Source organism: Mauremys reevesii, linkage group 2 (assembly GCF_016161935.1).
Source record: "Mauremys reevesii isolate NIE-2019 linkage group 2, ASM1616193v1, whole genome shotgun sequence".
NCBI classification, from domain to species: domain Eukaryota; kingdom Metazoa; phylum Chordata; order Testudines; family Geoemydidae; genus Mauremys; species Mauremys reevesii.
The window spans coordinates 52,556,604-52,579,762 of NC_052624.1; the positions used below are offsets into that span (position 1 = coordinate 52,556,604).

Below are 23,159 nucleotides of genomic sequence, written 5' to 3' on the forward strand. Positions count from 1 at the left end.
AAACAACCATGCAGGAGGGTCACTTTTTCTTATCTTCTATCAAGCTATCAGCTCAGCTTTGCAATACAGCGTAGCTACTCAACACTCGAACCTAATCGCTACCAATTTGGAAAGCCTGGGCCATCAAATTCATCAGGCATGCCAGAGACGAAGCTGGTCCTCTGTCTCCCACTACCGGCTCTTCAGGGAAGGGTGTGAGTATGCTAGTTCAAGTAGGTTTTTTTTAACATAGAGATGTTACCACAAGGGGTCATAGAATTGTATTACTTCTTTGTGAGTCTGTGTTTTACAGTGTTTATTATTCTTTTGTTCATTTTAATAAAGCTCTTAATAATTTGGTATTGTCCTCAGTATAAGTGTCCTTGCCACACAACCCGAGGGTCCTCTCACAACGTTGAACGATCTATGTTCTCTAACCCTGTAGCCTGAATTGGGACAAGAACCTAAATATCTTTTGGTCAGATCATTGGCGAGCTGTAATAAACTAGCCCATAAATTCAGGTCAACAGACTCCCGCTCTGCCCCAGGCCCCGCCCCCACTCTACCCCTTCCCCCAAGCCCCCACACCTGCCCCGCCTCTTCACACCCCCACCCCTCCCAATTCTTCCCCCTCCCCCTGCCTCTTCCTGCCCTCACTCCAGCCAGCATCAGACTCTGGTTGCTGCTGTGTTAATACATATACCGTAAGTGTTAGCTACAACTCCATGTGATCTAGTACAAAAAACAATGCAAAAGAAGAATCTGGCATAGTCTGGTTGGGGGAGGGTGAAGAGAGAGGGGAGGCTCTGACCCCAGGTGTATTATGGCTAGCTATAGGTTAATGAATAAGGCCTGATTCTCCCATTGAATTCAGGAGGATTTGAGATCATGCTTAAAATTAATTAATTAATTGTACTAAGTGCTTTTCTGAATCAGGGCCTAAGGGTTCAATTCTAGAGTTCTGCAAATAATTGACTTTTCACTTTGCTGGCTGATCTAAAAAAATCCGGGGGAAAAATGTTTGGGGGTCAAACAAAATATTTCACTTTTGAGGGGGTTTATTTAAACTTACAATTGAAGTAAATTTTGAATAAAAAAATCAAAATATTTTTTTCAACTTTTGTTGTTGGAGACGGAAACAATTTGCAAAATTCCACATCCATTTGCAAAATGTTTTGGTCGACTCAAATCTGCATTTTTTCAGTGAAAAAAAACTTTTAGATCAAAAAAATTTGACCCATCTCTGCTGTATCCCATCACCTTTTCTCACACTAAGTAGTTCCTTACTCTACTCTGCTAAATGTAAGGGCAGCAGAATCAGACACTATGCTAATATACATATGAACATTTAAAACAATTTGTAGAAATTCTGTTAATATTTAAGCAATATATTTAATCTCAATTTGAATAATAATATCTTGCAGCTAAAGAGCCCATTGTAAAGCTTAAGAAAATCAAACAGAAATAAATGCTAATAATTAATTACTGATGAGACTAAATATTCAGTCTGTCAGCTTCCTCAGATTTGTGCTACAATGACAAAGTGGGCTATTTAACGCTAATTATCTGCTGGATTTGTTCAGTGCCTGTGGTGGTCTTTTGCAGTAAGTTGTAAAGGAGGGTGTCAGACTGGTGGGGAATGCATCTCTGCCAATGGGGCAGTGTAGTGTCTTTGCGCTTTTGGTTGGACAGGCTCAAGATGCCAGGAGGGTAAATTCCCAGATTTATGTTTCATTTGCACCTGAGGTAACTCAAATGCTAACAGTGCCTGAGGACTGTAAATGTGCCCAGATGGCAGCCTAATTAGAGATCTGTGGGAATGAAATCTTTTGCCAGACATGTGACTGCAGTCTGATCAGACTGATTATGATTGGCTGAATGTGTAAGAAGTAGTTGGGAGCAGCCTCATATGCCGTAAAAGCCATTTAATTTGAAGAAACAGACCTTCTCCTGGCTAAAATGGCACCATTACTTTTCTATTAGGATGATAAAATGGAATTGGATTATACACCAGTATACGGTGACTGCAAGAATAATGGAAATGTTCTGAATGAGCTTGTGGTATAACTGCAAAGCCAATAAAAACATTTTAAAAGGAGTAATGGGCTGATAATTATGCAAATGACAGTGCTACAGTAAAAGTGGAGGAGCTGCTCTATAGCTGGTGACATTAATTCCAAGTTACTTTGAGCTACAGTGTCATAGGTTCATTAAGGATTGTGTGACTGAACACAGGATGGGTTGCTTGTAGAACTTCTAAGTGAACGATAGCTACAGGAATGCATTTAGATTATTCTCGTCTAAAGCTTTAAATATATAGGCCAAAACCTCAACTGAGAGAAAATTGCCATAGCTCTGTTGTGGACCTACATTGATTTATACCACTGGAAGATCTGACCCTCAATCCTCAATATTTTATATCCCACATCAGGTTACTAGTATCCTAGTTCTATTGATGCTAGCATTTATGATGTCTGAGGGAGGAAAGCCCTTCTTTCCTTCTTTGTTTTTCTTGTGCTCTTAATTAATCCAACATATTTAAAGTGTAGCAAGGAACTTCTTTTTTTAACCCATTCTTCCTTTCCAGAAATTTTCCTCAGGGGTGTTGGAATGATGGAGCTTATGTGTCTCCTGGAATCTGCAGCTGTCCAGCTGGATGGGTCGGTGGATCATGGCATTTAAGTAAAATACTCTGATATTTCTTTTTTCAGTATTTTATGTATTTGTTTGAACTACTGTTTTAGTATTCAGAGCATCGATGCCTGACAAAGCCACAAATGAATGACCCCGTCCTAGTCTGTCAAGGCTACCTTTGTGTAGTGGTGCCCCCAGATATCTAACCAAGGTGGTAAATATATGGCTTGTGTGCTTGGTAAAAGGCTATAGAGCCTTTCACCTCTAAGTCACTGGTTCAAATCCAAGTTTTGGTTGGTAGTCCCCCCAAATCATTATCTAATGCCTTTTGTGGGCCTACTTGAAATGTATTTTGTGGTCTTAGATCAGTTCCTAGTCAACAGGTTTCCACATCACAAAGAAACCCACCACTGGTGCTAGTTGGCAGTGTCATTAGAGAGGTCAAGGAGAGGGAAATGACACATCCTTTTACACTAGAGGTGTTTGCTCCTACAGTTTGACAGGTTACTGTTGGGGGGCATCCTGTGTTCCTCTTGATCCAAGGGTAAATAAAGGACTGCAGTAAGTAGGGCTGTTAGTCCAATACCATTCCCAAGCACTTATGCCCAGATCCTCAAAGGTATTTAAGCGTCTAGCTCCCAAAGGCACCTAGACCTTTGAGGATCTGGGCCCTACCCCCTGTTGAGCCACAGTAACAGCCATTCACCTTTCCAAACAGTGATTCATATAAGAAGGGAAGATTTTAATCAACTCAGAGCTGCCCCATATGCTCTGTAACAACATTGCTCCGAGAGGCAGTCACCAGGAGGTACTATCTTTGGGGAGTAAATGGTGCAGACTTCCTTCCTGCTGGCTCAGAGACTGAGAGAATTGCTCACTAGAGATTGTCCTTGAACTCAGTTTCCTGTGTGGTAGCACTCAGTGCTACCCTTTGAGTCTCTGGATAAATCCTCTAGGTTAATCCTTTTGAAATGAATGACCCAGTGAAAAGAACTGTTTATGAAATCCCAGAGTCATATGGGCCCTGGATTCCAAGCACTGCAGAAACACTAATGCAGCTGATATTGGCAAGGAGACCTTACAAATAAATGCTGTAATATACTCATTTATAGGAGGGACACCACCAATCAGATCCCTGATGAAACAGCTTATCTCTTGTTCTATCTAATGCAGGTAGACAGAGGTACAGAGGTTGCCCTGAGGTTCAAGGGTAGATGTGGGGCATTTTGTGGAGATATTACAAAATGCCTGGTGCCAAAGATTTCAGTTAGTTACAGTCTTGTGGAATAGACAGTGATAGAAAGGATCAAACGCTTCAAATTGCTGATTTTTTTTGAGACTGCATCAGTTGTGGGGCTAGTGATCATTTCAGGCACAGCAGCCACCAAACCACTGTCACTTTGAATTTCACATTTGGGGCTTGTGCCAACAGCAAATTACAACACCCCCACCTGAGCTGATTTAGCTGGCACATTGCAGGGGGTGGGGCCAGGGCCCTGTCTGTTCACTGCCGCTCCCTGCCCACATGCTCTTGGAGGCGTACAGGAAATAGCACCTGCTTACTCCAGTATGCCCAGAGCCAAAGTCCAGGTAGCCCTTAGAGCTATAACAGGAATTCTTGTTCTCCTTATATCCCCATGCAGGCATACAGCCCAAGTCACAATCCAGCCATACAGGGAGAACTGGAGTTAAGTTTTATATTTTCTCTCCTCATAAGATGGAGGACAGAAAAGGGGAATGGAGTGTGAGTGAAATTAGACACAACATGACTGGATCCCAAGGAGGAGCATGAGGCTAGAATTCAAAGACAGTCATTGCTTACAGTACTTCCATTATGCTTTTATTGATATTGTCCCAGTACTGTCACTAGGGAACAATTCTGCTACTACAACGAGCCATGCAAGAAAAATTAAACTGTGTTGTATGGTAGATGTACCATATATCTGGTGTATCATTTCAGCTGTTTGTAAACTGCCTTGTCAACATGGAGGAAAATGTGTAGTGCCAAATATGTGCAGATGTCGTTTGCGACACTCTGGTCTACAGTGTACAAAGACAAGAAACAAATGAGCCATCTTCCTCTGGAGATGAGCAGTGTTGCTTTAATGAGTATGGAAGAGAGGGAGGAGATTTGTTTTAAAAAAAACAAACCCTAATTGGTCTTAAATAGCTTTTTGTTCCCAGTATTTTAAAGAAAAGCTCTTCTGTATGAAAGGGAAAGTATTTTTAAAATATTCCAGGCAAAACAAATAAATATGTATCCAAGTACTTTTGTGTGCTTTATAAGCAGAATAATTTTGTCAGTGGGTGCAATTGATGTTGAAGTAAATATTTCCTTTTGAATAAAGCATTTGCTTGCCTTTTTTCTTATTTATTTCTCTTTGGTTATCATAAATAGAAGTATTGTCACTCATCAATAAGCTTCCTACATTAATAGCTGATAATAATAAACATTTGTGTTTTTAAAACCTTTTGTTCATCTTTATGTTCAAAAGTATATTGTAGCTGGAGTGATGCTTATCTTTAATAAGATCATTCAGCCACAAGGGGGTGCTCTTCTCTATGGTAGGAATAATTTATATGTAACCCTTCTGCCAAGCCGAAACGATAGCAGCAAGGGCCGGGTTCAATACATAGGGTTCCCTTCCCCACAACATAATGCAAAACCAGCTCGAGCCCCCACCCAGTGACCTGGGAAAATCTTACACACACCCCTGGGCACCTCGAAGAGGCAATACTTCCCCTCTCGCAAGCACAGAGTCTTGGTGTAACAGAAAAGGTTTAATTACATGACAAACAACAAGCATTAAATTGGGAAAATACCTCAGCTAGAGTTCATAGGTCAAACCATGAGCAAAGACCCACTCCAGCAAATTGGGCCATGTCCTTCTCTCGGGGCCCTTGAGTCCAGCAACCCCCAAATCACCCACAGTCCCAAAAGTCCCACAATCCAAAAGTCTCTGTCCCGGGTCAGTGCAGCCCCAGAGCTCAAGAGTCTCTCTGCAGAGGTCCCCCTCCCCAGCCTGGGTAGAAAGGGGCACCTTACTTGGTTTCGAGGCCAACTGCCCTGCCTCTTCATGGGGTTCTGCTTCCACTAGACATCTCCGCAAACAGCTCAGCTCCGCTTGCTCTGTGGGCTGCTCCGCTCTGCCAGCTGCTCTGGTCCACCAGCTGTCCTGTGAGCCACTCCAGCCGTCCTCGTGAGCTGCTTGGCTCCACTCACCCAGTGGCTGCACAAACTGCTCCACTCCGCTCTGCCAGCTGCTCTGCTCCACAGTATTGCTTCAGGCTCCCCCACTCATTAGCACAGTACTCAGTGCTCTCAGCTCAGCAAGTCCAGCTCTTTAGTGATTTCAGCTCTTAGTGATTCCAGCTCATAGCAGGGGAACCCAGTGCCCATGAGTTCAGCTCAGTAACCGGTATCTCGATTCTTAAGGGACTCAAAAAATTAACTCTGACATTCCACAGTGGAGAGGTGCATAGGTGGAACTGGTGCTTCTGGCTCACACAAGGAGCCTGCACCACCAAGTACAGACATCTGTCCCCAGCCTCTCTCTTTTCAATGGGTTTTGGAACCCATGTGCCCCATCTAGCAAGCGCTATCCAGCTGACAATGAAACCCCCCATCACAAGACAATTTTGTAGTTCCCCATTTACCCAATCAGGGTGACAACATTTCATTCCTCCTGCCCCAATAACAAAGAAATTGGGGATCCCACAGCGGTGAAAATAGCCATCCCAGGCTGCTGTGCACTATGTTAATGGGAGTGGGAGTGCCAATGCAAATAATTGAAATACCAATGCGAATACATGAAACTTCTTTCTGCACCCCCATAATTTACCACCAGATGTCAGGGTAGAGCTCATCCTGACTCTGCTTACATATAGAAGATGGAGTGCTCTGCTATAGCAGTGGTCTCCTGTTAACAGAAAGGATATCACAGTAGGAAATAGTGGAAGGAGGTTGCACTTCTTTAGGAACAGCAGCAAGCTGCAAAGCATGTTGTTGATGTGTTACTCAATCACTGAGCATTGCTTTGTGTAATTAGCAATAAAAATAAAATAATTAGGATCATGATCAGTCATAGTTTAATGTCTATTTTATAGGGTTGGGATCCACAATCACCTTCCTAAAGTTTAGTTTTGTACTGATAGTATGTGATGCCTCTAGCCATCTGAGGTGCTTACATAGCCTCCATTACCATAACACTTGAACTCTTCACAGTCCTTAGTATATTTATTCTCACAACACCCCTGTGAGGTAGGAAAGTGCTGTTATCCCCATTTTGGCACACAGGAAGTCAGTGACAGAGTAGGAAACTGAATCCTAGTCTCCCAAGTCCCAGCCTAGCACCTATCCACTGGACAATCCTTCCTCTCTGAAGAATGCCCACCTGTGATAGCAGTACGGGTGGAGGTGTCAGTGTAGCCATTGAAGAGAGAAGCTACTGAGGCTACAGCATGAGGACAGGGAGCAGCACCAGCATTCCACTAAAACAAGTCAACGCTAGTCAAAATTTTGGCCAAAATGTTTCACATTTTTTAAAGAACTATGTTCACCGTTTTCCAAGCAGCAATTCCAGTGAGCATGAGTAGGGAAGAGGTGTCCAACCAGAGACATGTAGGATGAATTCAAATGAGACTTCGGGTTTGCTCCTATCAACCTATGGAAGTGCCTATATGTAATCCTGAGCCACCTACAGAGTGTTTCGACTTTAACAGACACAGGGTAGCTGGAGTGGAGGAAGCATTTCTCATGCTTTCAGTTGCTTTATGCAGAGGCAGACGAAAAGCAGGGGAGCTCTCTCATTTGCTGTCTGTCCCCAGGTGTTGGGCTGAGCACACTTTCAGAGCTCTCACATTCTGAGAAAAGGGGAAAATGAAGGACGTTGATATAATATATGTGGGACATTTAGTGTGTCTGTTACAATTTGCCTTCTGTAGACTGTACCTTGCAGTGGCAAGAGCTCCCCATCTCTGCCAGCAGGGCCTCTCTCTTGTGGTCAAATGAAGCAGCCTTCTACTGAGGAGAGATGCACATCATGTGCTGTCTCCTGGGGACTTTACTCATGGTGTTTCTTGGGCTGCAGGGAAGAAGAGAGAGAGAAAGAGACAGAGCGTGACTGTGAAAAGGGGTGTTGGCCTTGCAGAGCTAATCCCCAGAACAGCCAGGAGGAGATGCTCCTAGCAGTGAGCATAGGCGCCAACTTTCCCCGGTGCTGGTGGGTACTTGTGCCTCCCCCCCCGACTCCACCCTTTCCCTGCCCCGCCCCCTTCCAACTCCTTCCCCAAAGTCCCCGCCCCAACTCCGCCCCCTCCCTGCCTCTATTGGACCCCTTCCCCAAATCCCCGCCCCAGCCCCGCCTCTTCCCCAAGCGCACTACGTTCTCCCTCCTTCCCCCTCCCTCCCAGTTGTGCAAAACAGCTGTTTCGTGGCACAAGCGCTGGGAGCTAGGGGGGAAAAGCGGGCACGCAGCACACTCAGGGGAGGAGGTGGAGCAGAGCCAGAGGTGAGCTGGGCTGGAGGGGCAGGGAGCTGCCGGTGGGTGCTGAGCATCCACGAATTTTTCCCCATGGGTGCTCCAGCCCCCGAGCACCCACAGAGTCAGCGCCTATGGCAGTGAGTAGACAGCCACATATGTGACTCACTAATTTGAAATGGTTAAAAGTTAGGCAAACAGTAATGCGGATGCAAAAGGACTTCAATTCTAATATTGTCAGACCCCAAAAGTATACAGGCAGAGAAAAGTCACATAACCCAATCCACAAAGAACTTAGAAAAGCAGCAGGCAATCAATGGACAAGGCACAACTGTGACTACTAAGTTTTCAAGCAAGAAATCTAAGAAATCTATCTATCTTTAAAAGACATTTTTATGGAGATGGAAGGAATTATATTTTTAAGTATTTGCCACTGGAATAAGCTTTATTTAAAGTAAAAAATAAAACATTCTGAACTACAATAAAACATTAGAATATTTTTGGAGTTGTCGTTCAAACTGATGGAAGCCTTCCAGGCCTACAATACTGAATATGAAACACAATTAGAATATCCTTCAGCTGTTTCAGGGACACATCTAAAAGACCTATGACTTAGGCCCTTTAACATCATGGAACATTATAGCAAATGATGTGTGATGGGTTTATTTTTAGCTTGACAGCAAAGTTTTTAAATTCGCTAAAACATAAGTGATTATTTTTTAAAATATAGCTGGGATGTAGCACCATCTACTGGCTAAAGTGACTTCTACTCTTTCTGGGATTTTGAATTAAATGAAGTATTATTTAATAGTTATATCAGAGTAACAACTAGGGTCCAGCCAAACTTATAGTAAAAAATACGCTGATCCCCAAAATGTTTCTGATTATTACACTATGCCACTCAGAGACGACAGTGCCCAATTTTTGTTGTTCATTGGAAGATTTAATACAGCTACCATTTCCAGTGTATAGATTTCTGGAGATGGATCTATCCTCATATTCCCAACTGTGGAAAGACACTTATGTAAACGGCTCCAACACTTTTATCATTTCCGGCAACAAAAATTCTTTGTACAGGTTGGCAGCATCTCCTACATATATTATGGTCTGCTACATCTGTTTTATATAGATGCTCCATGCCTAGTTAAATCTGTTGTTTAAGAGCTTGTTCTGGAAAAATTATAGAGGTATTGAGCTGGCTGTATTTTTGATTTTCTGCCATATTTTTTGCAATTTTTTCTGCCAATTAGATACTTCACTTCCTACTTATTTTTCCCCTCCAGTGTCAGTGGGTACAGCAAAGAATTAAGCCACTTGTTTTGTATTGCCTGTAAAGTTTCCTTTAACATGAAACTTCTTAATAGAATATTTTTTCCATGTACTGCCTAACTACTGGTATGTATTCGATTGCAGTAACTGAAAGAATGTGCCAGATGATACTAATTACATAAGAAATAGAAAGAATCTAATTGGCCAGAAATAAAAATCTTCTGTCCAATATATTTGATATTGTGTCCACCCACATTAATAATTTTTACTGTGAACTGAAACTTTGGATTTTCTCAAACAGGGTTGAATAATGAACTTGAAAAAGCCAAGTTGGTGAGTATCTTAAGTTGTCATGGTATACTCCTGGTTGTATTGATTGCAGACCCTTGAGAAAAAAAGAATCCTTTAAAGTGCCAAATGGAGCTGTTAAATCACTTTCTATGTTGAGCTATGGTTGTATGTATCACCTCTGTGAAGCAGGTCATTTTACAAGTGGCACATGTGAAAAGCTAGGTAATAGACGTGCAAAGCTGGGAGACCTAGTGCTTTCCTTCATAAGCTCTTTAGAGTTGTGTGTGAAAAGGGTGACTTTTTTTCCTCCAGAAAACACTCAAAATATTCTTTCCAAGATAGCAGAAGTTTTCATAGCTAACTTGCCTGTTAAATACAAGAGTTCAGGTTCTGTACTCATCTCTGTAATTTCAATCTGACTAAATAGGGAACTGGAATCTGCAGTCAAAGTGCAATATCTTGCGGTTCAAAGCATTTTTGGTATATAAGAAAACCATGTTAAGTAAGTTAGCAGAGACAGGAGGATTCGTGGAACCTCAATTAATTAATTAATTAATTCTAGGCCCCTTTTTCTGTACTCCTGCCCTTTCTGAAGCTCTCAATTTTTTGATCCAAAGTCCGTTGAAATAAATGGAAAGCCACCCACTGAAGTTAGTGGGTTGTGTGGGCTAAGGGCCATAGTGAGCTCTTTTACAGGAAAGACTATAATCTTCAGCAAGCGCAGCCACTGACAGTCACTGGACATTCCATAGTTGTGCCAAATTCTCCTTCACTCCAAGACAGATCATGTTTGTAGGAGTCCCTGCAGCACACTAAAATAAAGATCTGTATGTCCTTATTTCAGATTATATTATGGAACCTTTGGACCCCTCTGACATAAGCCCTTTGTGCTAGTTCTTTATATTCACTTGCTTCCTCATTAACACCTTATTAAACTGCATATCTGTATCATCAGATCATTGCACTGTAGCTTTTAATTCAATTTCTAGTGTATCCTTCACAAGTATAAAATTACCCGGCCTGCTGCATTGAGATTTCATATCAAAGCAATCTATTCACTCAGTGCATGAATAATTTCTCCAATTTCTATTAATATTAAAGGGAGTCATGACTGTAAATAATATTAATGGGAAAATATACTTTTCTGAGATAGTATATTTTAAATTTTTTAATCAATGCAACCTGTGAAAATAAATGTTCAGCCTTATAACAAAGTAGGAATACATGTACACAAAGACACTTACAATAAACAAATGTTATTTAATGTACATGACTTACAATCTGGTAAAAAAAAATCCCACCCCACCATTACAATGCAGTTTTGAAAAGTCTTACTTATGTACACACTAATGATTTTTTCCTTTGTAAGACACACAGCAATCCACAGGTATTATGCAGAAAGGAGGCTGAGCTCTGAGAATGCCAGCTTATTTTACAAAAGAGACTGAACAGGGCTATGTAGGAGAACAAGAATCTACACCGAGAGCTGCTGAACAGCTATAGGGTAGGTGACCACTCTAACCTGGGAGTCGCCATCCTGTGACAGCAGCCCACAAAATGGCAAAATCATACCAGTTCCAAACTGGACACTGGGAAAGAGCAGACCATTCAAATTGGGCATCCCGCAGCAGAATCTTAGGTCATGAAACTTCCTTTTAGTAAACATATAATTAAACACTGAAAAGTGAATTGCCCCTCCTAGCTAAGGTGAGATATACATCATTCAGCAGTGCTCTGCTGGCTGCCCGAGGGACTAAAATGGCTTTTCACTCTTTGCTGGTGGGGACACAATGTCTAGAACAGCACTTGCAGGTTAGAATCTAAGGCCTGGTCCACACTAGGACTTTAATTCGAATTTAGCAGTGTTAATTCGAATTAACCGTGCACCCGTCCACACCACGAAGCTATTTAATTCAACATAGAGGGCTCTTTAGTTCGACTTCTGTACTCCTCCCCGACGAGGGGAGTAGTGCTAAATTCGACATGGCCATGTCGAATTAGGCTAGGTGTGGATGCAAATCGACCTTAGTAGCTCCGGGAGCTATCCCACACTGCACCACTCTGTTGACGCTCTGGACAGCAGTCCGAGCTTGGATGTTCTGATCAGCCACACAGGAAAAGCCCCGGGAAAATTTGAATTCCTTTTCCTGTCTGGCCAGTTTGAATCTCATTTCCTGGTTGGACATCGGGGCGAGCTCAGCAGCACCGGCAACGATGCAGAGCTCTCCAGCAGAGAAGTCCAGGCAATCTCTGAATAGAAAGAGGGCCCCAGCATGGACTGACCGGGAAGTCTTGGATCTGATCGGTGTGTGGGGCGAGGAGTCTGTGCTTTCGGAGCTGTGCGCCAACAAACGGAATGCAAAGACCTACGAGAAGGTCTCCAAAGCCATGACAGACAGAGGATACAGCTGGGATGCAACGCAGTGCCGCGTGAAAATCAAGGACCTGAGACAAGGCTACCAGAAGACCAAAGTGGCAAACAGACGCTCCGGAGCCTGCCACCACTGCCCCACCAGTGACCGTGGCTATGAGATATGGGATAGTGTCGACGGCCGGTTCCTCGACGATGTTCGCGGGCGAGGAAGATGAGGAAGGGTTTGTGGAGGACGAGGCAGGCGACAGCGATTATAACGCTGGTTTCCCCGACAGCCAGGATCTCTTCATCACCCTCACGAAGATCCCCTACCAACCCTCCCCGGCCGTTAACCCGGACCCTGAATCAGGGGAAGGATCACTCGGTAAGTGCTTTAAACATGTAAACTTTTATTATTAATGGAACAGGAATCTGAACTATGTGAAAAGGAGGTCTATATATATGGGGATAGAACAGAAATCCTCCTGGGAGATCTCCACGAAGCTCTCCTGGAGGTAATCGAAAAGCCTCCGCAGGAGGTTCCTGGGGAGAGCTGCCTTATTGGGTGCTCCGTGGTAGCGCACTTTTCTGCGCCAGGCTTTCATGAGGTACTCAGGGAGCATTGCCTCCCCGAGCACGGCTACACAGGGCCCTGGTTTGTGCTGGCTTTCACGCAGCATGCGCTCTCTATCTCCTTCAGTGACTCTCCTCAGGGTGATCTCACTTGGAGACTCCTGCATCTAATTAGGGGAATTACTGTAATGTTACGCCTGGTCCAAAGTATTTTTAAAAAATCTCCAGACAGACGGTGTAGCAGAGACTCAGTGCGCTGCTGCGTGACAAGCGTAATGGAAAGCCAAAGAATCAAATGGACGCTCATGGAGGGAGGGGGGACTGAGGGCGCAAGCTATCCCACAGTTCCTGCAGTCTCCGAGAAGCATTTGCATTCTTGGCTGATCTCCCAATACCTGTACAGTCAAACACATTGTCCGCGGCGGTTCAGGGCATAGCTTGTCAATGTACTCCCCTCCCCCACCCCCAGAAGGAAAAGGAAAAAAAATCGTCTCTTGACTCTTTTAAATGTCACCCTATGTGTACTGAATGCTGCTGGTAGATGCGATGCTGCGGCACTGTACTGTAGCATCCTCCCCGCCCCATGGGTGGCTGACGGTGCAATATGCCTGATATCCGTCGTTGTCATCATCATCAGCCTTGCTGTAGATGGTGTAGTGCAATACGACTGGTACCCATCCTCGTCATCAGCCCATAAATAGACGGCCTGCTAACCGTCTTCATCATAGCAACAGGGGGCTGAGCTCCATCAGCCCCCGCCCTTCATATGTAAAGAAAAGATTCTGTACTGCCTGGACTGTCATAGCAGCAGGATGCTGTTTTCCTCTCCCACCACACTGCTTAATGTCCTGTCTGGACAATCATAGCAGCTGAAGGCTGCCTTCCCGCCATTTCATTTCAGTAACAAGTCACTGTTTCTTATTCCTGCATTCTTTATTACTTCAGCACACAAATCAGGGGACACTGCAACGGTAGCCCGGGAAGGCTGGGGGGGGAGGGAAGCAACAGGTGGGGTTGTTGCAGGAGCAACCCCTGTGAATGCCATGCAGCTCATCATTCCTGCATAATCTGACATGGAGCGGCTGTGCTCTCTGGTTCTCTGAAACACTGAATCTCTACTACACTAGCCCCATATTCTATGCAGGACTGATTCTATTGTTAGATACCATAAAGGAGGGATTGACTCGGGGAGTCATTCCCAGTTTTATCTTTTGTGCCCCCGGCTGATCTCGGCCAGGGGCACCTATGACAGCAGCAGAAGGTATAATGCAATATGACTGGTAACCATCATCACCTTGCCAATTTACAATGGCATGGTAGATGGTACAATATGGCTGATAACCATCTCTGCTGTCATGCAAAAGCAAATGAATGCTGCTGTGTAGCGCTGCTGAATCGCCTATGTCCGCGGCATCTAGTACACATACGGTGACAGTGACAAAAGGCAAAACAGGCTCCATGGTTGCCACGCTATGGCGTCTGCCAGGGTAAGCCAGGGAAAACGAGCTCGAAATGATTGTCTGGCGTTGCTTTCCCAGAGGAAGGAATGAGTGACTACATGTACCCAGAACCACCCGCGACAATGAAATTTGCCCCATCAGGCACTGGGATCTCAACCCGGAATTCCAAGGGTTGGGATGGGGTGGGACAGGGGCAGAGTTTATGCTTTCCGGATTGCCTGCAGCAGGAGTGCGCACGAGATAGGTGGTGTGCATGCTCTTGTTCACAGACACAGACTAGACTGTGTCCATTGTTCGCAAAAATGTATCTTTGCAAGGAATTCACTCCCTTTTTCCCATCACACAGCTTCGACTGTCTCCAGACCTGCCACAGCATCCCCCTCACAGAGGCTGGCAAAGATTAGGCGGCGAAAGAAAAAGACACGGGACGAGATGTTCGCTGAACTTATGGGCTGCTCCCGAGCCGAGGTGGACCAGCAGAGCCAGTGGAGGGAGACCCTCTCTCAGCAGCAGCGCTCACACAGCGAACGGGAGGAGAGGTGGTGTGAGGAAGACAAGCAGGCGACTCAAAGGCTGCTTGGACTAATGAGGGAGCAAACGGACACGCTCCGGCGCCTTGTGCATGTTCTGCAGGACCGCAGGTAGGAGGACAGAGCCCCCCTGCAGTGTATCTGCAACCGCCCTCCCCCGCCACAAAGTCCCATACCCCCCTCACCCAAAATAACCAGAAGGAGGGGCGCCAGGGGGCGTTAAAACTGTCACTGCACCCCAGCAGAGTGCTCAAGTACCCAAAAGCTCTCATGCCCTAAATTTTGAGAAGTCCTTCCCTTCCAGACTCACCCAAGCCCCAATCCCAGTTTCATCCCCTGTCTAGTTAATTATTAAAAATACTTTGCTGTTTATTACTGTTTCCGTCATGTTTTTTCACAGAAGACTGTGTTTGAAGGGGGCGGGGGAAAGGGGGTTGGTAATTGCATAGGACGGTCACCTTTACCAGGGTACAGACACGTGGGCAGGATCAGCAGCAGGTCACACACACAGTGCAGTCAGTAGGCACCCTGGTCGGTATGGGAGGTGGTTTCCAGGTTCTGTGGGGGGGGGGACGTGACTTTGTAGCGGGGGAGGGCGGTTACAGATCTTATGCAGCGGTCCTTGTCCTGGACCACAGAGTCACGCAGCAGAGGAATCTGTATCCGTCCTGCTCCGCCACAAGGTCACATAGCCCCCGCACACAGAATCCCAAAAAGGAGGGATGGCAGGCTCCGTTGAAACAACCAGTCCGGCACTGCGGACCGCTCTAGGAGCAGGAGCCTGTCATTCCTCGAGTTCAGAGGCGGTCTTTACATCACCGCACACCCTACCCAGCACAGTCTGTGTCCCAGTTTCAACCCTTTAACGCAAAGTCATTAATAAAGAAACCTTTGTTAAGTAACAATGGAACATGTATTTTATTTTTACATGTGTGTTGGAAGTGGGGGAAACGGGGTGAACGGGGTATGTAACTGCAGAGGATTGTCAACAGTAACAGGGTAAAGAAACAGGGGCAGGTTCAGCTTCTCTGTAAAGAAACTGAACCGTCACAGGTCACGCTGCTCGCTGGTACTTGAAGAGTTCCTTGTTGCTGTCCAAGGCGCCTGTATAGGGCTTCATGAGCCAGGGCATTAGCGGGTAGGCTGGGTCCCCGAGGATCACTATAGGCATCTGCACATTCCCAACAGTTATTTTGTGGGCCGGGAAGAAACTACCTTCCTGCAGGTGTCTAAACAGACCACAGTTCCTGAAAACACGTGTGTCATGAACCTTGCCTGGCCACCCGATGTTGATGTTGGTAAAACGTCCCCTATGGTCCACCAGTGCTTGCAGCACCACTGAAAAGTAGCCCGATTTCTCAGCAGCTGACTGTGGAAGAGGTGGACGATAAGGTGCGAGGAGGTGAAAACGGCCATAACTGCAGCAGGCTCCATGATCGCAGTGCTGTGGCGTCCGCGCTGTCACTGACCAGAAAAGTGCACAAACAGATTGCCCGCAGGCGCTTTCGGGGAGGGAGGGAGGGCGTGATTGACGGTTCAATGATGACAGTTACCCAAAACCACCCTCGACACATTTTTTCCCCCAGCAGGCATTGGGGGCTCTACCCAGCATTCCAATGGGCAGCGGGGACTGCGGGAACTGTGGGATAGCTTTCCACAGTGCACCGCTTCCAAAGTTGACGCTGGCCCCGTTAGTGTGGAATCACAAAGTCGAATTAGTGTCCTTAGTGTGGATACACAAATTCGACTTTGTAAGGTCGATTCCACAAATTCGAATTAAGTTGAATCGAACTACTCTTGTAGTGTAGACATACCCTAACCCTAAAAACTCTCTGACTGTGGTAGAGGCAGCTGCTCACAATTGCCTGGAATTCTAGGTAGCGGTAGTGGCCTTCAGTATTATTCCTACTTCTCATTAGTAATCTACTGCTCTCAATGGATACCAAGGCTTTCTATTATTCAAACAGAGCATGACTGCATGCACACGCAATGTGCTTTGCCTCGCCACCCCATACTCTGATCCACTCACTGCACTCTTCACCATTTCCACCCTTTCAAGGCGTAGCATTGAAGACTCCCTGGACAAAAACACTGCCACATCCACAGAATTTACAGAGCTCAAACATTATCCCCTTGAAAGTTTTTAGGAACCCTATATTCCCCACCCTCTCAAATCCCACCTATCTGTGAGGTGCAGAGAGGAACAACACAGAACAGGAGTAATCCTACAACTGGCTCCTTAGTCTAGTCCCAAAGCACCAACAAACAAACTGAAGATAGTAATCTCAAACTCTGGCTGATGAATGCAGAGTTCAGCCATCCATTAAACCTGCACTATTCTGGATTTGATTTTTGATTAGACACATTCCCTTGCCTGCATAATTGACATCTGGTTTATTGTAGCCCAGCTACTCCCTGCAGACTACCCAGTACAACACAAACCAAGGTAGATCACAGACAAGCCAAATGGAAGAAAATAGTCCGGGTTCCCTCAACCCTCTGATGCAGAAGACACTCCAATCCAGAGACAAAATCAGAAGACCAGAAAGAATCCAGTGTTCCACAGCTCTCCAGAGGGAGAGCTTGCTGACTTCCTAGAGGGTCTAATGGTGCAGTTCCTCAGCATGATGTTGAAATCCTCCAGGTTTATTGCTCTTAGAGACCTCAGTTTCCACATAGCTAATGTCAAAGACACTCTAGAATCCAATCTTTTTTCCATTATCAATACTACAGATTTCACATAGACCATCTCCAGACTCTCACTCTCTGCTAGTAACACACTGGGAAGACTCTTCAGCCTATGAATATGCTGATATCGAAACCACCTCATGTCCCATTCCTGGTCTGGCCACAGTTTCATATAGGGAAAGAGCAGGGCCTTCACAGGGGAAAGGACTGGAAATGTTTCTTTTTTAAGGAAAGCTGACAGTCACTTTTAGATCCTTCAAATTAGCAGAGGAGAGCCTGCAGTCATAGGCTATGCAGAGTCCAGCACCGGGACTGAGCACTAGGTGTGGAACAAATGAATAAAGTCAGAAATAACTTGATGTGGGCTATAGCCATGTATGCAAGATAGATACATAAATGTTTCCACAGGGAGAAGCCATCAATTCTTAAACATTTTTACAGAGTTTAATTTATTTGAGATCTTTTTTTTTTAGACGATCATGGCTCTTTAGTTACAGTCCTTGTTTCCTAAAAAGGCTGATAGATAACTTATATCTATAACTTATAGATAAGATGAAGAAAATTGCTGAGTTGAGAAGATTCTTTTACTTTAATAGATAGTATTTTCACTTATCATTAACTTTTTAAAGTATTTCTCTGAAAAGCCCATTGTTTATGTTTATGGCAATTACATTCTCTCACAGATATTTTGAAATGATGACCATGCACAGAGGCATAGGTGCAGTCAGATGTAAGCATTGAACTGTTGCAACCTACCCTAACATAACAGTTTCACATTAAATATAATTAGAAATGGATGTTGAGTTCATCAATAGTTTCGAAAAGCTATCACATGTGTGAATGATGCAATAGGAACCTAGACCCTTTTTCACCTGTTAATTACAGGCAGGGGGTTCTTAAACCAACAGAACTTGCTCTTTAAAATCAATATGTGAAAACAAAATGCTATATTTCAGGACATGATCCTGTCAGGTGCTGCCTTCCTGCTGCTAGGAAATGCTTAGATTATGTCCCAAGAAAGGACATTCACTACAGATCACTGTTCCAATGACTACTTCTCCAGACATTAGCTGACCAGGGATCTGGTGTTTGTATCATCTACAATACCTAAAAGTCCAATAGAGAGACAGAGGCTGTGGTTTCTGAGTGTGAGGTAGCAATAAAATGAGGATTTACAACAGCTTATTACATTTCTGCTCTTAGTATGTTATTGTTCTACCACTGTTTAAAAATTAATGTCCTTGGTTTTAAAATCATAATGAATACTTTAAAGGCATGCTTCAGGATATCACTTCCGTTGTTTAAATAAACTTCATTCATTATTGCCTTCAAAGCCTCTTTCTAGTTTCATGTGCCTCTTAGTCCATAGAGCATGGTTTTGTAATCCATGTACTTGATTTTCTTCAACCATGATGTCTCTGTACCTTGGGAAAAATAAAAGATTTTAGTGTACTCAGAAATTGATGGGTACTCAGAACACTCTGTGCTTTCATCATAAACTTTAACAAGCAGTTTCCAATGAATATTTGCCTTCCCAACACACTCAGAAATGGAATATTGAATACTGATCCATAAAGCTTGTTTAGTTTTTTGAAAAATAAGCTACCTTTCCAAAAATAGAGAGAAGCATACTTGGAAGCAAATACTCTTTGCAATGGTATATACTGTACTGTTGGTATTGAATAGAAAACATTTATTACTCAGACCAAATAATCTATTTACACAATCTGTACAAAATTTAATAATAGATTAAACCATTCAAGATGTCCTTAAAGTGGATTTTTGAATCAAAATTATAAAAAATTCACTGCTCATGAAATAATCAGGTACTGATATATAAATTAAGCTCCCTTCAAAAATTTGCATTACAGACATTAAAACCCAACAAAATAACAATACTTCACACAAACAGAGCTTTACATTTTCTAAAAGTTGTATGAATTCTCACATCAACTGATAAATACTTTGGCCCATCCCTAGTAATTAGCTCACAACTCCCACCCCAAATGAGATTCTTTGGTGAAAATGGAACCTGGATTTGAATTACTAATCTTTTTAGTTTTGAAAAACAAAATGTGGCTTTCAAACAAGTTACAAAACAAGTTTTTGTGAAACCAAAACCACAGCAGTTTTTCCATTTCTTTTCCCCCCTGTTCCTTTATTATATTGTGTACTCATAATATAATTACCTGTAGTTTCTTTGCACAGGTGACTCCAGTATAACCAGGACGACAAGAGCACACATTAGGCTGCACACACCTACCACCAAAGAGACATTTCTGACTGCACACAGCTGAAATATGCAAAGGTATATGGCTTTAATCAGTAACTGCTTTGTAAAGAAAATGGCCCCAATACCGGGTTATGTCATGACCTCTGTGTACTCACTCTGCTAACAGACAGGGGCCATAAGCCTAATAGATCTCTTCTCTGAGGAATACCCCCAGTGTAAGGGGGATTCCATGGTGCAGAATGGCCCTATGACACCTCCCTTCACAGCCCTCATGGTAGATACATACTTGGGGCATAACTGAGAGAGGGAAGGGGGCATGGCTGGGGCTTGGCCAGAGCACACTGTGATCTGACTGTTCTGGGCTATTGCTATGGCCCCTACGGGTTGTTGCAGCAGTGTGTAGAGCAGATCACCAAGAACTGCAATGCTCTCTGGCCACCTCCAGCTACTGTTGGACTGCAAAATGGTACACAGACACTTCTAGCCTTCATCCCACTTCTCTGTCAACACTGGGGCCAAAATGCAAATGAAGACAGAGGAGTCATGGGTCTGATGTATGTCTGTACACTTAACAGTCGTTAACTTTGTTGAAGCAATATCATTGTCTTTTTTTTAAGAGTTAAAAATCATACCAGACTTACGTTTTTGACACTGAACCCCTTCCCACTGTGGCAGGCAATGACACATGCTTGGTCCGATACATTCTCCGCCGTTCTTACATTTCTGAAGACAAATAGCTTCATACCCCGCCCCCCCCAAAAGATATGTTAAATTATTGCATTCCAATATTGCCCATAATGTGCGGAGTGCTGACCCCGCACCCACATGCCTCCCCCCCCCCCCCCCCGGAAGACACCAGCTCATCCCTGAGAAGTTCACAGTCTAAGGCTATGTCTACACTATGAGCTAAAGGTGTCATTCCCCTGCTTGTGTACACATCCTCGTGCTAGTTTTTATTGAGCTCACGCAAGTATAAATAGCAGTGAAGCCTCAGCAGCACTGGTAGCAGCAGTGGAGACACGACTGAGCCGTGCTGAGTACAAACTCGCATGAAATTGGTGAGTATGTACTTGGCATAGGTCAGCCATATCTCCGCTGCTGGAAAAAGTACTACTGAGGCTAGACTATTACTTAAGCTTGTGTTAGGTCAATGAGAACTAGTGCGAGGATGTGTACACAAACAGGGGAATCACACCCTTAGTTCATAGTGAAGGTGTAGCCAAGCAGTATAGAGAGGGCAGGGAAAAGGAATATAGTCAAAGCACATACCATTTTTAACACATATGGTATTTAATGATTATAAAATTGTATACACTTTAAAAATAAAAGAACACTCCACATCACCAATATTCAGCTGCCTTCAACCTGTCCCTTAGCAGGTGGCCAAATTCTAGTAGGCACCCTGGAAGATGGGGGTTTTGAAGAAGGAGAGGTTCAGTGGCTTTATGGATCAGTTCAAGAAGGGTGTTCTATACATAAGGGCCAGCAGGGGGGACTGTGCAAAGACCATTGTGAGGGAAGTAGATAAGTGGAGAATCAATTCTGGCATCATTGACAGAGAAGGAGTAATGCACCAAGAGATAAAATCTCAAGGTTTTCAAATGTACAACAGGTTACAGAATTTGAGCCCAACTTTAAAAAACTTTAACAAAGCTTGCCGGGGCTTTATGTAAGCACAAGGGGCAATGTGATAAAAAGTCAAAAACTTATAAGGAGAGAGAAGCAGAGCAATGAACAGCCTGGAAGATGAAGACAAATTCAAGAAGTTTGAACTTTGGGGTGCGGGTAGGGTGACCAGACAGCAAGTGTGAAAAATCGGGATGGTGGTGGTGGGGGTAATAGGAGCCTATATAAGAAAAAGACCCAAAAAACGGGACTTTCCCTATAAAATTGGGACATCTGGTCACCCTAGGTGCAGGGAACAACACAGCGAAGGGATGTGAAGAGGTGATCAGGTGGTCAGAACAAGGAGCAAAGAGGATTCTCTTAGCTGCATTTTGAATTAACTGGAAGTGGGACAAGGTGAGTGCCGGGGAAGCCACAGAAGAACAGGTTACAGTTGTAAAGATGTGAGATACTAAGGGTTTAGACAGGAGTTTTAGCTGTGTGGACACAAAGAAAATGTCAGGTTTTTTTTAAGAGATGCTTTGTCCAATACAAAAGAACTTTTAGACTAAATTCCCTGCTGATTTGACCCTGTTAAAGTCAAAAGGGTTGTGTAGATGTAACTAGAGGCTGAATTTGTCCTGATAGTTTTAAGAGCAGAAAATATTAAGAGAATTAATATATACATGGAAGTACAAATATGTGTTTAATGATGTGTGTTTCTGAAAGAAAAGATATTTAGGGCTGGATTTTGCTCTCATATCAGTGTAATTCCTATTGACTTAAATGAAGTTCCTCCTGATTTACCCTGCTGTCAATGAAATCAGGATTAGGGCCAGGACTGGAACTCTCTGAAAAGGCTCTTACAGACATACTTTGGGCGTGAGCCCTGGAAACATGGGGCTTTTAATGTTGACAATAATTGAAATAGAAGAGAAAAACATTACGTTACTCTCGACAGAAAGTATGTCCTGTTTTTATGGTTTAAACTGAAACCTCCATGGCTTTGGCTCAGTAGTACAGATATCACATCCTGCATTTTGATGTGGGTCTGTAGTCAGAGGAAAAAGTGTCCGATCCCACCACCCCACCACACAAGCTGTTTGGTACTATCTTCATGTCTTTTGCTGGAAAGAACTGTCAGTTACATTATTTAGCCAAATATTTCCTTTAATACATTTTAGCATGTTAGTTATAAGATACTTACGTGTATTACATCGTTTTCCTCTCCACCCTGAGGGGCAAGAGCAAATGTTTGGCCCCACACATCTGCCTCCATTCATGCACATTGGGTCACAGACACCTTAAATTAAATATCATTTACTGATTAGTACAAATTCAATAATTGCTTCTGAATCCTGGAAGCATTTTGATGTTGTCTTACTTTTTTCACATCTTCTGCCAGTGTACCCATCAGGACAGGTACACACATTATTTCTCATGCAGTGGCCACCATTCTTACAGGGAGGGTAGCAAACAGCTAAAAGATACAAATGTGGGAATAAGGCATAGCTTCAAGCATTGTATATTATAAGAAGGAACAGCTTTTTGCTCCTTCTTATATTGCATACTATCCTAACAAAATAGATTGTAACCACTATTAAGATGCACATCTATTAGGAATCTTTCTAGGATATTTATATTTAGCAAAATCCTGCCTGTCTGACAGACACCATATTGACATGGAGAAGTGCCTATTCTGTAGCAGATATAGGACCCATTCCACAAGCATAGGGTAGGATGGCTCAGGGCTTGCAGCTGCACTGCAGGATGCTATGCACGCTAGTATCCCTGATAGCCAAGACTATGATTTTGTCATGGCGGTCGCGGAAGTCACGGATTCTGTGACTTCCAAAGACGTCCATGACTTCAGCCCACAGCGGCAAGGAGCTGCAGGGTCCCGCTGCTGTCCACTATGGCTGAGAGCTGCAGGGTACCCACTGCCCACGGCAGTGGGGCCCCTCCGAGGTCTGAGTCACCTTCGGTGACAGAGGACCCTGCAGCTCCTGGCTGCCGCAGGCCAGGGAGACCACACAGCTCTCGGCTCCTGTGGGCAGCACGGTG

At 44.0% G+C, this 23,159-nt stretch overlaps 1 protein-coding gene and 1 pseudogene across 1 annotated transcript in view; one reads left to right on the forward strand and one right to left on the reverse strand.

Annotated features, from left to right (window-relative positions):
* Positions 1–200: 200 nt before the first annotated feature.
* Positions 201–4,683, forward strand: LOC120396737 (annotated as a pseudogene).
* Positions 4,684–18,560: 13,877 nt separating this feature from the next.
* The window catches only part of VWDE (von Willebrand factor D and EGF domains), a 59,620-nt gene continuing 55,021 nt past the window's right edge, over positions 18,561–23,159 (reverse strand). The window contains exons 27-31 of the mRNA XM_039522953.1: positions 22,480–22,575; positions 22,303–22,398; positions 20,132–20,227; positions 19,447–19,550; positions 18,561–18,681 (exon numbers count right to left, since the gene is read on the reverse strand). Of these exons, the coding sequence (XP_039378887.1) occupies positions 18,661–18,681; positions 19,447–19,550; positions 20,132–20,227; positions 22,303–22,398; positions 22,480–22,575 (413 nt within the window). The 3' untranslated portion in view covers positions 18,561–18,660. The remainder of the gene's footprint in view (positions 18,682–19,446; positions 19,551–20,131; positions 20,228–22,302; positions 22,399–22,479; positions 22,576–23,159) is intronic.